Source organism: Boleophthalmus pectinirostris, unplaced genomic scaffold, assembly GCF_026225935.1.
Source record: "Boleophthalmus pectinirostris isolate CB_2022bp ecotype Guang Dong unplaced genomic scaffold, ASM2622593v1 HiC_scaffold_2, whole genome shotgun sequence".
NCBI classification, from domain to species: domain Eukaryota; kingdom Metazoa; phylum Chordata; class Actinopteri; order Gobiiformes; family Gobiidae; genus Boleophthalmus; species Boleophthalmus pectinirostris.
The window spans coordinates 19,187,005-19,202,127 of NW_026571152.1; the positions used below are offsets into that span (position 1 = coordinate 19,187,005).

The 15,123-nt window shown below is 38.4% G+C and overlaps 2 protein-coding genes across 2 annotated transcripts in view; both read right to left on the minus strand.

Annotated features, from left to right (window-relative positions):
- Nucleotides 1-3,030: 3,030 nt before the first annotated feature.
- fezf1 (FEZ family zinc finger 1) lies at nt 3,031-6,408 on the minus strand. Its single transcript, XM_020932077.2, is given in 5 exon segments — nt 3,031-3,274; nt 4,115-4,247; nt 4,816-4,950; nt 5,750-6,225; nt 6,228-6,408. Coding segments are annotated over 5 exon segments (1,161 nt in total). The 3' UTR covers nt 3,031-3,038.
- Nucleotides 6,409-7,879: 1,471 nt separating this feature from the next.
- The window catches only part of cadps2 (Ca++-dependent secretion activator 2), a 249,958-nt gene continuing 242,714 nt past the window's right edge, over nt 7,880-15,123 (minus strand). Inside the window, 1 exon segment of the mRNA XM_055155697.1 lies at nt 7,880-11,713. Coding sequence (XP_055011672.1) covers nt 11,543-11,713 — 171 coding nt within the window. The 3' untranslated portion in view covers nt 7,880-11,542.

Here is a 15,123-nt window from a genome sequence, read left to right on the forward strand (position 1 = left end):
AATTTCTTTAAAATGTCGTATATTACGCTCAGTTTACTCTTGTGAGCTTTCATACATATTAGAATGTTATAACCTCGTCAAAAACATACCCAGAATTGTATTTTGTTTCATTCACACATATTTGAGTAACCCTTTATTATTAGTCTGTCTACATCTCCAAAGCTCAGAAATGCTCTGTTACGCCTTGTGATGTCATGTAGTGGTAGTAGACCTATTCAAGTTAACAGCTATCTTTTACCTTTTGTTTAGGAGAGATTATGCAAATTATTCTAGTGAAGATGCATGCAGTAAAGACACAGTGAAGCACTTCCTGAGTGTTTTCCATTTCAGAAAAATGAGAAACATGTTAAACATGTATGAATAAAACAAAACACAACTCCAGGTATATTTTTATGAGGACACAACTTTAGCCCACGAGATCAGAAAATAGTTTAACATGGGCCCTTTAATCATGAGGTAGAGAGATTTCAAATTGTATGAAAATAGTGTGACGTTATGGAGGAACGGACTCAGGAAATTAAGATCATAAATACTAACTGCAATATGATTTTTAGTTTTTATCAATTGGAACATACAAAGGGAGATTGGAATAGCAAGCCCTTGCAAGAAAAAAAGCTCTGATAATGTTTGTATCACTTTTTATAATTATGTAGCATCACTGACAAATTGTGACATTGTCTAAATAAGTGGGATGAGGGGCTGTCGTCGGACAATCATGTAGCCTACTTTGGGACAATGTAGGGGTCAGCTAAAACAATGTGCCTGTCCAGATGATGATACATTCTACCTTCACATTCTTTATTCATAGCCTCTGGATTCTTTGCCCTTTTACCATGAATTAAAAGGCTTAACAATCCCTTTGTAAATAATAATTACACAGAAACTGAATCTAAATTACAGGGCTATAACCAGTGGCATGCAAACTAAATAAGAGCCTACATTATTTTATTAAATTGCTGGTTACAGCAACTTTATAATGGCAATGCATTAATTACCCAAAATAAAGCATGACCAAATATTCATAATGAACAAATAGTTTTTATTAAGAATATTTCAGGCTTATTAACTAGTTAATTCATGGGTTAGCTTTTGGAAAGTTCTACACATATGCAAGTGTAATTGAGAAGATTTTTGGAGTAACAGTTCTTTTTGAATAGATTTTTAAACCTGGATTTGTACTTGTAATTAAATAAAATTATAGCAATGTAATTGTAAGCCTTATTAGTTACACATGAATCTTACAGCACAAGTTTCGATCATCCCAATTCACAGCTGTCTCTCCTCCTTTCTGCACCGGCAAACACATAACAGCACTATCTCCTGCTCTTATCCATCAGAGCTCAGAGAAAATGTGGATTGTGGTTTAAAACAACTGAAATAAACTTGATTTATATAAAATAATAAATGTAAAATGCTGTAACAAGTAGCAGTTTTCATGTGCATATTTTTATTTTTATAGTATTTTTTTTAGCCATCTTACTGTACTTTTACTTGAGTTCAAATTTGCAGTACTCTTTCCACCAAGCTGAAATCATTCTGTGTTCGTTGTGAATTAGGTCTTTGTTCATGCTTTATTAAGGATATTCAAAGTGAAGTTATTTTTTAATAAATTATGTGTATTATTTTTTATGAATACTCTTCATAAAACTATTCATACTGTTTATAAATAAAAATGTCTTAGTGCATATTCAATTTTTCGGGGGTCTTATTGTAGGCCTAAACAAATAATTATAGAACAGAAAAACTTTGACATAAGAGTTAACTCAGCAGCTTGTGTTTAATCTGTTGGCATAAATCACAATAAACTCTGTTCAAACATTAGTCCACATATGTTTCTCTCTTTTTTCAGACCAGTTTCCAGCCTCCATCCCAATACAATCCACTGAAAGCAGACAAAGGTCAAAGTTCAGACCAGTGGACGTCACCGGCTTCTAGGAAAGAGGTAAAAGTTCAAAGGTTGGAGTGCGAAGGGGGCATGGAGAGGTCCAGGAAGTGTCCCGATGGCTTTTTTTTGGGCAAGGTCAAGTTCAAGATGGAGGTCAGGTTTTGGGCCTAAGAGTCGACTGGAGGAGTAAGGGCCATTTTACCCCCAAAAATGGCCTGTCTGGGGGAAGAAAGGGGATTTATACAAAGGGTTGGAATCCATTTAAAATATCTGCCAAACTATTATTTTTGTGTGATAATACAGGAATTTACAGCAAGGGTTGTGAACACTGTCAAGAGATACAAAAAGGATAAACAACATCATTTGACTAAAATACTGATCTCATGAGTCCATTTTTCTTATATTAAATTTCTAATGTTTCAGTCATAAAATTAAACAAATGCAAATGAGCAGCAACAACCCTGCAAGATAAAACTCAGGGAAAAAGACTCCCCATTCCTGACAAACCATTATTTGAATTGTAGACCTGCAGAGAAGTTGGATGTGCAAAATAAATTATGATATTTATATTGAATTATTTAAAAGCAGCCAAATTACAAATACTTATTAACATCGAAGAAAGGTAATTGTTCAATAACTTTTTAAAATAATTTATAGAATTACAGAATAGATTTTTCAACACATTAGACAACAACATTGCCAATGCAGGCTTATTTGCTTCTTCTTTTGGAAATAAATATGAGATTTTAAAATGTCTTTTTATGTCTTAGTTTACACCCAACAACCAAATTACAAATCACCATTATATCTATGACTTGTGTTTTGAAGAAAATGAATTGTTCAGTAGTTTTAAATAATTTATAGAATTGGACGACATTTTTCACACTTCCACTAATGCAGATTTACTTATTGAATTTCCCCATTCTGAAATAAATATAAGGTTTTCAAAACAAACTGTGAATTACTGTCTTCTGTCTATATAAAAAAATGTACACCCAACACTCAACAGCATTCCCCTGCATAACGATGGGGGCGTAGTTCACTTAACATGTGCCGATAATTCCTTTTTTGTTTTTCGAAGTGCGCGGAGTTGAGAGGTCAGTTCGTTCGATGCATGAGGCGCCGACATGAGCGGACAGGTGCTGACAGGTGCTCAGGGCTGCGTCGGGGACTGTGCCCCCGCCGGGTCGTGCAGTTTGCGGACATGTTTCTTGAGGTCAAAGTTCCGGCAGAAGCCCTTACCGCAGGTGGGGCAGGTGAAGGGCTTTTTGTCGTTGTGCGTGTGCATGTGGAAGGTGAGGTTGTAGACTTGGTGGAAGGCTTTGCTGCAGATTGAGCATTTGAACTGCTTCTCCCCGCTGTGCGTTAGCTTGTGGTTCTTGTAGTTGCCTGCGGAGGAGGAGAGGAGGGGAAAAGAAGAAGACGTCAGCGTGTGGAGAGGGGGACAAATGTGCCATATGCTACTCCGAGTTGTACCTAAATTGGACATATGCTCACAGAAGGATGGTGGAGTATTTTCAACACTTGTAATTGATAAATAAAAAAAATGAAAAAAATAAGTAAGAAAAGCAAGTGTTCCTGGCGCAATAAATCGATAAAATAATGCATATCTTAGTAATTTAAGTGCATGAAAATAAGGTGCACAACTGAATATCTGGAGAATTCTACTTTTACACAAAAATGATAGTAAATAATAATAATTAAAGTAATATAGATATATATGAGGTATAAATTATTTTAAGCAATATTTCAATGTGTTAAAAGTTACATTTACTTTTTCCTTTTTTCCTTTTAATTAAAAAAAACAACAACATTTTATTAAACATGAAATCGTTTACAAAATGAAACGAGAAGCTGTTAAACATCTTGGTAGGCCTGCTTGGTTCTCTGTACTCTTTTCTATAAATACACAGAATACCTTATAATATGGTGCATAGACCTATTTTATATATATATATATATATATATATATATATATATATATATTATATATATATATATATATATATATATATATATATATATATATATATATACATACATACACAATTTGAAATTATTATAGGCCTGTTACATGCATTATATTGTCGCGCGTAAAAGTGGTAATTGGTTCACCGCGCGTCATTTTACCCACACACTACGAATATCTAAAAATGTATTTGTCTGTATGGCAGTCGTCATGTGTAATTTACGTATTGTACTATACATATACAAACTGATGGTATTTACCTTTCTGGTGGAAGCCTTTGCCGCAGAACTCGCAGACGAACGGTTTGTAGCCCGCGTGGATCCGCGTGTGCGTGTTGAGCGTCGAGCTGCGGTTGAACGCCTTCCCGCACTGGTTACATTTGTGAGGCTTTTCCTGCAGGACCACACACATTTACATTAGTTTAATGAAGCATAGTCGTGAAGGGCTTGACACCAACACGAAAAGAAAGAGTTCATGTGATTTCAAAAAAGATGAAGAGCGTTAAAAAAAAAAAAAAGTCATAGTTGCCATGGCACAGAGCCCTAACCTCGTTATTTTTAAGTGTATTTATTTCTTTATTTTTTAAATTAAAGCTGAAAATATATGCCTATATATAAAAGGTAGCAAATAAAAATATGACAAATGATAATAGGCAATTAGGCTACTTATATATACTTGTTCGTTGAGCACAGCTTGTATCATGTTTTTTGTTTTTTCCGTTCTTTGTTATTATTCTGGCGTAATTCACGTTGATATAAAAATGTATAATTGTCAAATAAAACACGCTAATGTATTAAATTATAATTTGAAAAGGCATTCAAACTCAGACTTATCATTATTATTTTCTTATTATTATAGTTTAAACAGTGCGCCATCAACACAAATATAGAACAAAACCGTGCACATTTAGAGCCAACAAGAAATATAGAATTACGCACACAAAGCGCGTGCTCCGTCGTACCTGAGTGTGGATGATCTTGTGGCGGCAGAGCGTGCTCGCCTGTCGGAAACCTTTCCCGCACACTTTACACACAAAGGGGCGCGCGCCAGTGTGCACGGGCATGTGGCGAGTCAGGTTATAGTGTGCGTTAAACACCTGCACCAAAAACAAAGCCAACATTATTAAGATTATATTACATGGAGTATCTATGCGCTATAGTCTGTGCTCTGGCATCGGCAGCATTAGCAAGGCCTAATAACCACAGAGAGACAAATAGCAGGCCCACCCTCAGCTAATGCACAGAAAATATGACAATGTGAAGCCCGCTCAGTCCAAATTCCTGGGCCTGTTTACAATCTAATCTTCTCTCTGGAGCAGCCGTAATGAGCTGTAACACTTGCCTCGAAGCACTGGTATTGAATAGAAAATGGACAGCCTAAATGGCGTTTAGTTGGATGCGCGCCTGCGTTTGTCAAGTGCCAAATGAAACCGACACAACAGAAATGTAACGCCAGAAAGTCGCGCTTAACAATAGTTTGTGGTTGAGCGAAACGACAATTTGTCCCTAGATATAAAGATATAGCCTGTAGGTCAGGAGTTCAGTCAGATGTCATTAAGCGTGGTCTGTCAAAATAATTAACCGTTGCCCTCACAAATTCATATATTCATAATCATGTTCATTAATTTTTCATAAACGTATTTTAGGCTAAAAGAAAAAAACAATAACTATTAGTAGTAGTAAGTACATGTTTATGGACTAAATTTAAATAATAGGCTATAAATTAAAAATAAAATAAACATTTTACAATTTTCACATGAAAAGTTGATTCTAGCCATGTATTTCACATTTCATTTTACCTTCAGCCAGTTAAGTAACTTTTAGGAGGCCCATGAAAGATGTGAAACATTCACAAAATAAAACACCACACTGTGTGTCCAGGGCATCTGGTCTTACCTTTCCGCAGACCTCGCACGTGAACACTTTGGGCTTGTTTCCAGCGCACGAGTTGTTGAGTCTGGTGGCCGAGGAGCCTTTGAAGATGCTGTCCGCGAGGATGTGCTCCCGCTCCTTTACGTAGTGCTGCATGTGTCCGTGGGACTGAGCCGCGGAGAAACGCTCCGTGGGCGCTTTGTCCGCGAGCAGAGCCTTGTGGCGCGCGGACAGCAGGTACGAGGCCATGGGCACGTGCAAATTTACAAGTCCGGTGGGTGGTGGGCACGCGCTGCTGTCTCCACAGTTCAGATACACTGTTCCCACGGCCGGGAACGAGCCCTGCGTCACGACACGCGGCCGGAAAAGTTTATAGTGGCCTTGAGCCGGACTTTGGTCCGACTCCGGACTGCGGTAGCCAAGTCCTAGTCCCAGCAGCTCCGGACCCGAGTCCAGTATCAGGCGCTGAGGCTCGTAGCCCAGCGGCAGCAGCGGGACGACCCCGCGGGAGGCTGCAGCCAGCCCGGCAGCGCCAGTGGCCGAGGCTCGGGCCTCGCCATGATCCGCTCGATGCTGAAAGCCAGTGGTTTACTGCCGCTACCGGGACTCAGCGGGGCGGGGGCCACGGGCTGGCTCCCAGGGCCCATGGGGAGCCCCGCGGGGCGGCGAAGAGGTGCGTCCATCAGGTCCGCATCCACTGCTCTCAGACTCTGGCCGTGATTGGCGCTGATGAGGCTCGTGGAGTCGATACACGGCGTGGGGAGCCGAGCGGAGCTGCACGCGGTAATTTGCTCAGCTGTGGTTCGTCGATGGCGTGCTCCGCGGCAGAAGCAGGAGGTGCTCCGAGGCGGGACTTCGCTCAACTAAAGGTGCGCGCCACAAGCCTCTCTCTTGTGGCTACGCGTGACATCATGCTTTTAATGGACACGCGAGACGCGCAGTGGCTGGGGTCACGCGCAGTCAGAGCTGTCACAGCGCACGCTCCGTGCACGCGCGTGATGCTGAGACCCAGCCCTGCGCCCAAACTCGGACGGAAGCTGAGACCATCGATCCAGCCCGATCTTTACGCGGCTCGTCGCGCTCTGCTCTGTGGCTCGTGAGCTTTGGAGAGAGCGGTGCCACACAAAGTGGCGCACAGACACTGCCGAGGACACTGTGGGAGAGGAGGCAGAGCTGCTCTAGGCTCCAGTGAACTCTGAGCACGGGGATCGATGCTCGTTAAAGATGCGCCGTTTCTGCTCCGTTTAATCAACAGCGACTGTTTGACTGCATCAAACTCACTACACAAAACCGAAGACTCAAGTCAATAGCCTGCTCAATACTGAGACACACAAGACTCTCCCCGTTCATGTTTTCTCGTTTTCAACATCCTCTTACTTTCAGACCTTTTATTTTAGATTTACGCACTGCAGCCGCCCCTTGGGCAAAACTACGGGAATCTCTAAAACGGAACGGACAAAATAAAAGGATAAACCTCACGTCCCAGCCCAGAACAGGGCTGTTATGGGATCTGTTATGGGATGACCGCGCAGTGACTAGGTTTGGATCAGCAGCAGCCTATGGTGCCATTCTTCAGGCGAAGACCTGATTACGCGCGTGCCAGGGCCATGTTTAGTTACAGTGTCCTTGATTCATTTTTACTAATGTTGACTAGTTATGTTGGTTGCGCTAATAGCCTTGTTGTTTCATGTTGTCTTTATTTCCGGTCATTGTGGAAAAAATATGAAAGGGCCTTTATTGCACCATAAGTTGTATCATTTGGTAGAACTGTGTAGTCTGGTGTTTTAAGTGGACAGAACAAGAAGGCCAAAGGCCTTTCATTGGATTGTTCTATAGCTGCCTCTAGGCCTATACTTGTGTAAAGCGCGATTTTTGTGTCATTATGAATAGGCCTAGAAAAATGTTGCTTTATTAAGGCAAAATAATTATTTGATTTGAGTTTGTGAAAAATACTGTTACGTAAGCCACACTGTTAAATTACGCTTCAGGCCTATAGGCTGCATCAGGCAATCTCAAAATGAAATCACACAATTAGTAGTCCAGGTGTCTATTGGGCTTAATCTAAAATGTTTTTAAATCTGGGTTTAAATAAATGCGTACAAAACTCAGTGATTTAAAAACACTTTATTTTCGACACTTACAGCCACCTGCCCCGCGCAGGCGCACAAGGAGACAATATAAATATCTTACTTTTGTCCGTTTGGCCTTTGAACTGCACTGACACCACAAGGAGACACTAAACATCAGAAGCGCTACTCGCATGTCCCACAATATCACTCCATGTAACAGTCATTCACATACGGAACGTCAAACAGACCGGTCTCCTGCAGAGCCGAACGTGCAGGCTTTACAAATATAGAGAGGCCTACGGATACATAAAGCTCAAATTCACAACAAAGTAAACCACTTCAGTCAGTCAGTTTTCTACTTCGGACTTTCACTTAAACAGGTAAAGCTACATGTTTAGACGCTGTCAAAGCATCAATACTCAAAACAAAAGCTTTTTGAAGAGGATTTCCATCAATAATGATCGAGGCCTAATAACTAAATGATGGTTAATCAAATGTATGGATTCACTTGATTTTTGCCTATGAAATAACAATCATTTCACAAGACTGAAAAACAATAAGAGCAACTGCAGTTTTGTTTCCTATGTATTTTTATATTTCAGTTATATGGCTATAAAATGTAATGTTAATTACAAGTTAATTGTTTTTCTAGTTATTGCTAAATGAATAAATAATATAAATGAGTATTTCACTATAGCAATATTGAACTTTTTGGAGATGGCACTTCATCTGCATGGTTATACCAAGTTAAAACCATAACATAAAGATTAACACCACCAGAACATTGTTTCCATGGAAAAAGGATCAAAAGAGTCAGGTTTGTGGAGATGTAAGGACATATTTTGATTATATAGATTTTCAGTGCAATTAAAAAAATAAAATAATAAATCCTTTTGTCCAGATCCAATCATTCATCTGTTAATAAAATAACATCAATAGGAGTTAGTGAGAAAACTTAGCATGGAACTTAGAATGAAATTCGATTTTATTTGCTTATAAAACAATAGCTGCATTGTGTCAAACACTGAAGTAAAGATGCTAAGGTGAATAAAGAATCTGATGTAATAGAAAAATAAATATTGAATTTGTTTAGGCCATGTGTGGTGTAGTACCCAGCACTGCCTCTTGGTGAGGGAATCCCACATTGAGAACTTTGAACATCTCCAATGAAACACAATTATTTTCAATGGATAAAACAAGATTAAACTATTATTAACAGACAATGACGTCATTCAAATCCAGTCTGACCAGTCTTTGCTTCTTTGTTTCAGACATGTTGAGGCCACACTGACCAAAACAAGCTACAACTGTACAGTGACATCACTCTGTATGGCTGCGCATGGAGGGGGCGGGGCATCACACCAGGTGTCCAAGCCCCGCCTCCCTCACCTGCTTTAAGTACATTCAGGCAGTATTTGTATTAACACTATGTACAATGCCAGCGTTAATTGTGAGATTAAGATAACCATGAAAAAGTATAATATTCAGTTAACCAGTGCTGTTTCCTGTAAAGAGTCTCTTCTTGAAGGCCTTAATCCCTTGAATTTTTGAACTGAATATCTTAGTAAAAATCTAGTAAGGATCAAGCACAAAACTAGTGATTTTGTATTTAGTTAACAGAATGGACTCACATTGTAGAATTTGTCATAATTTCTATGGGAAATTCACTGTTTTAGAAAGAAATACCTAAATTTATGAGCCACATATGTTGAACCTTATCATTTATTATGGATTGGCTCTACAAACTTGCAATTTCAATATTATGTCTTAAAGTGCAACTGACAATAAACCACGTTAGAATGCTGTTACCTCAACATAAACATGCCCAGAGTTATGTTTTGTTACATTCATGCATGTTATGAGTCTGTCTATGTCCTCAAATATCCTCAAAGCTCTGTTCTACCATGTGATGCCATGAAGAGGTAGTTTTCAAGTTAGCAGCTACCTTTTTTTGTTCTGTAGAGATTGGAAATTCCAGGGCTTAAATTATCCAAATGATTCTAGTGATGGTGTATAGGGTTTAAAAACATAGTGGAGCACTTCCTGTATTACCACATAACATCACAAGGTAGAACCAAGTGTTTTCTGTCTGAGAGAAGAATTCAGCCTAAATGTGTAGAACCTGCCTGTTAAAATGTGTGAATTAAACAAAACACAACGTTTCCCACAAGGAAACAACATTATAACATTGATCAGAAAATAGTGCAGTATGGGCCCTTTAAACAGCCATTTCCACTTTAGAATTCAGTTTTAAGGTATACGGTTACTTGTATGTTGTGATGTCACATGAAAGCAGTTTATTTTACCACAATCTAGGTAACTGTATAAAAGTCAAGAACTTTGAGATTTTAGTTTTCAGATTTTTAACAGCAGTAATCTGTTGATAACAACATTATGAGAAAGTTCTTTGTCTCTCTGACCACATTAACTGTAGCTTTGGCATCTATTTTTTACAGTGAGAAAATCCTTTGAATTTCTTTCTTTTAATATGCACTATAACACTGATGAGCAGTAATATAAAAATACAGATTCAAAATTGTACTTCATTGGGGACCTTTCTTCATTCACACAACCTGTGTTACACCAAAAACGATCATCTATAACCTAGTTCAGGCACATTCTGTTCACTTCATTACATTGTCTCTATGCTGTTCTTTTGATACTTTGCAGCTGTATCTATGTCTATGGCGGAATGTTCCACAGTTACCATGGTAACACAATGCATACATTGACAAACACAGCCTAAACAATTTTAAGACAGACTGAAAATAAAACAAATAAAAACTAAAAGATTTAAACAACACAACACCAAGAGAATGTTGATGACAGCAGCTGCAAAATATCAACAGATTTATTCTATGAATCTATGTCTTCTCTTTCTGGCTCTAAACACCACTCTTTAAAGATGCACTATGGAACTTTTCTGGGGGAGAGTCTACCATCTAATTGTTTCATGATAGTTGCTTTGACTGGAAAGTCCCACAGGCCATTCATTGCCAAAACATATTTGGTTTGGTGCAGTAACTTGCACGTCTTGCACTGTCAATTTGTGGAGTTTTCAGAACTTCCACCTGAAAATGTACAGTGCAGTCTTAACCAATAGGATATGAACATGTATGACTATGTTCATCTGAATTTTTTTTTGTCACTATGACAATGTCATCTTAGTAATAGCAACTGACATCACCAGAGAGATGACTTAAAGGTGCACTGTGTAACTTTTCTGATGGAAGGTCAAACACCTATTTGCCTCCATGGTGATGTTATTGCTTTTCCTTGAATGCCCCACAAGCAGGTGGCACCAGAAGGCCAGATTACAGATCAGATCCTACAGATGCTTACAGTTACAGCACATCAACAAAGTTTAAACAAAACTACTGTGGAACATTCCAACAAAAGCAACAAAATCTCCAGAGTGACATTGACTAACCATCATGATAACACATGGATGTTCACTCAGCTTTGCATGGGCCCTTTTTCCACAAATGTAAGACGCAAACCGCACTACCACATATTCAGACAGTTACCATTGTTGAACTTGGTGTGAAGAGTCTTACCTGCCCCTCTATAATCTTTATTTTACTTTATATCATATATTTGCGACATCCCGGTTGCGCAAATAAAAAATTTGGGGGATTAGATTTCAGGTCGCACATCTTTGAGCAGTGGCATCTTTTGGACATGTCTGTAAATGTTGTCCGATCCTCCAATATCTACAAAACAATGTCTTTAGATCTTGATTGGTTCTTTATTCATCCTCTTCATCACTGTCTCTCATACTGATTCCCTGGAGCCCGTCTCCGGCCTTGACCGCCGCCGTAGCCTCCTCAACAGTCAGGCGGTTATAGATGGTCTCGTAGCTCTTATTGTTGAGTGTCCCGTCCAGTACGCCCTGTAGTCGGAAGTCCCGGTAGCTCTTCTGTAGAAAAAAAATATATAAATAAATAAATATGGAAAAACAAAAAAGAGGTATAAGAGAGAGGGAGGGAGGGAATGTTAGGAATGCTGTGTGGCGTTCACGTTCAGAGGCACAAAAGTGGGAAAATTGAGCTTCAAGGACAGTATTTTCCTTTCACGTGTCAGCCAGGAAGCCTCCGCCAAGTCACTGCCATTATCATTGCTTGTCTTGGCGGTTTCGAGCTAAAATGGCATTAGAAAGCTATTGAGGAAAAAATATGAAAAATTGGGTAGCAGTTTAAAGGGCCTGTACCTGATTTTAAAGGAGCACTATGTAACCTTTCTAGTTTCCATGAAGATGTTATTGCTGTTATTGCTTGTATTGTTCTACAGTATGGCATTAAAGTTATCCATCTTCCATGCAATAGATTTTAGTTTTTATTGCTCAAAATGCCAAAATTAAGGATTATTCTTGTGAGCAAGATTGCCTCTCTACAGATCTGACCTGTAACTTGGGCTATTGGCATCAATTACTTGTCTTCACAGAGATGGATCAGTTAAATTCCACATGGTGAGACATTCCAGAGAAGCATTAATGATTCCATGGAGACTAGATGGTTGCGCTTAAGTTATTTTAGTAAAGTGAAATGCTCTTTACATCTTGCATTATATGGTAAAGGCTTCTTTAAAAAATAAATAAATAAAACCATCTGCCAGACAGTAATCTAGGTATTTGATTCAAGAGTGACAAAAAAAGTGTCTTTTTCCTTCGGTGAGCTTCCTTTACAAAACAAAAATGTCAGAGAGCTAGTTTTAGCGGTCACAAGAGATTTAGTATGTAAAAGAGTCTCAGCAAGTCTTAGATGTGGCAGTTAGATTAGATTACTCGGGACAGTCACAGTTTAGAGCCCTGTGTCCCCTGTCCCAGCAGATTTAACAGTGACAAAACCAGTGATTTGTCCCAGTTTTATACAAGAAATGCCCCAGGTGTCTATTTTTGACCAATATGATCCCTGCTGACAGTAAAGAGAGACATTCATTGTCATTTGTTTTGGTAAAATACAGAAAACCTGCTGAAAAATGACCAAAACGCAAATGTGACTATAGTGACTCATGTTAGTCACGAATGGGCCGAGTGCAAAAAAGTTTTCCTTAATTACACACTCAATTCACAATTTTATTATTACCAGCCACCACAGACCGAGGGTGTCCCAGTTTTTATTTTGAAAATCTGATCACCCCAAGTTAGATGCATATAAAACATAAACCATTATCCATTTAGTAGTGCACAAAGTTGGGCATCAAATGATACATGTGCAAAAGTAAAAGGTATTTAATTAATCAAATTTTCTTATTCAACACAATATATATATATATAATTCAGAAATCTCTTGGCGAGCTACTTGGAGGGGGGTGGAGAGCTACTGGTGGCTCTCGAGCTACAGGTTGGACACTCCTGTATTAGAGACTATCAGGAAACAACAGCATGACACTGTCACAGACAGTTGTTTCCGTGTCATGGTGTGTCATGGAAAGAATTGTCCTTTAGGGCTCGATGCATTTTTTGTGAAATCAAACTGCCCGTGTTCAGCTGACAGGACATCCACAGCTTTCATAAAGTTCATATTTTGTAGGGATTTTTTTTATATTTTCACAGTTTGACCTTTAAATCGTCAAAGTGCCTAAAAGTTAGCTTGTAAGATTCAGACTTGCCCCACTCTGAGCACAGGGTAGCTCTGCTCTAGCAGCTAGTGCTCAGAACTGCACATTTCTGACATCATATGTTTTGCAGAGTAGGGCCAGTATTTGGAAAATAATGGGGAAGTAAAAATCTTTTTTAGCGTGACGCGCCATTGAGCACAGCTCACCTTTTGGGCTCACCTTTCAGATTTTATTATAGTTCTATGTTTGAAATCAGGTACAGGTCTTTTAAGCTGCAATCTGATACAGTTTCAGAATGATTAGTATATCTAACTTATATTTAATAAATTTTGTACTTATAGGTACTGATATCATGTTGTGTCTAGGTGATTGTCAATGTAGTTTAAAATAGACTTTATATTAATAGTCTACTGTATATTTTTGCACTGCCACATTCAATAGTGCATTTCTTACAGTGCAATAACATCAATAAACCAGACAAATAATGGTACATTATGTAACTTTTCTGGTAGGAGGTTCGCTACACACTTGTCTGTGTAGAGATATTATTATTATATTTTTTGATTGCTTTGGCTGTAAAGTTCCACAGTTTGGCATTAAACATATCTCCTGCATTTCTTCAGTTCCAAGTATTCTACATAAAGACCTACAATCCGCCTCTTATCCCTCTCCACAGATCTGACCTGACTTGAGCTAATGACAAAATCCAATATACATGTTATATATATGTATATATGTTTTTATGTTCAGTAGTAGTTGCCTCAAAAGCAGACATGTTGAGATAGAAAAAAGTATAAACAAACAGGAAGCCAAGTTTTCTTCCTTCAAAGTAATTTCTAATCCTTCTCTTGGCATTTTCAAGTGAAATCTCCCATTAGAAAAGTATGAGAAGACAAAAGCTGTGGGCAGCCGTGAGGGAAGCAATGCTCTGAAGGACACTCAACGCTTTTTTAATCCAGTCTTCAATGTCAGCTTTTAACCGCTCAATGTGCCGCAATATCCTTTTTTTTTTATTTTAGCTTTGTCGCTTCTACCAAATAAAAGTAATTCTGTGGAAAATCTGGTAAGATGGTAGTATATTTTTTTATTTCTCCATCTTGATTTTGATGAACAATAGGCAGTACTGTTAAAGGGGTTCTAGAAGTATGTAGAAGTATGTAGAAGTAGTATTATTAGTAGTATAGTACTAGTAGTAGTATAATGAGCACCAGTGGTTCTCAAACCTTTCACACCAAGTACCAACAAAGACAAGATGTGGCTTTCTGAGTACCACCAGATCTGAACCAGGATAATTCGAGGTCTAATCTAGGGCTAAACCAGGTCTTTAAAGTCTGCTATCATTTTCTATAGTTCACCAAGAAATTATCCAAAGGAGGACCAAAAAGTGCATAAAATAATAATAATAATAACTAATAATAACTAAATAACTGTAAATTAGACAATAATACTGTCATGATACTAAAATTTCAATTTGTTGTTTTTGATACCAAGAAATATACTTGAATTTCAATACCGATTCCAATTCCACAATGATAACAATAACACTTTATTTAAACACTCATCCAGGTAGGTTCCATAGTGATCCAGGGGCAAATACTAGTCTACGTGGTCTTATACTCATTCTGATCCAGCTCAAGATCATTTTAAAGCTATTCAGGAAAGGTTCATTTCTGTGAATGTGACTTTTCAATACTTAAATTGAAAGTTTTCATATCAATTTGTATCTGATTTTCGATATTTCTAACAACCACTTCAGCATAGAGCCTTGAG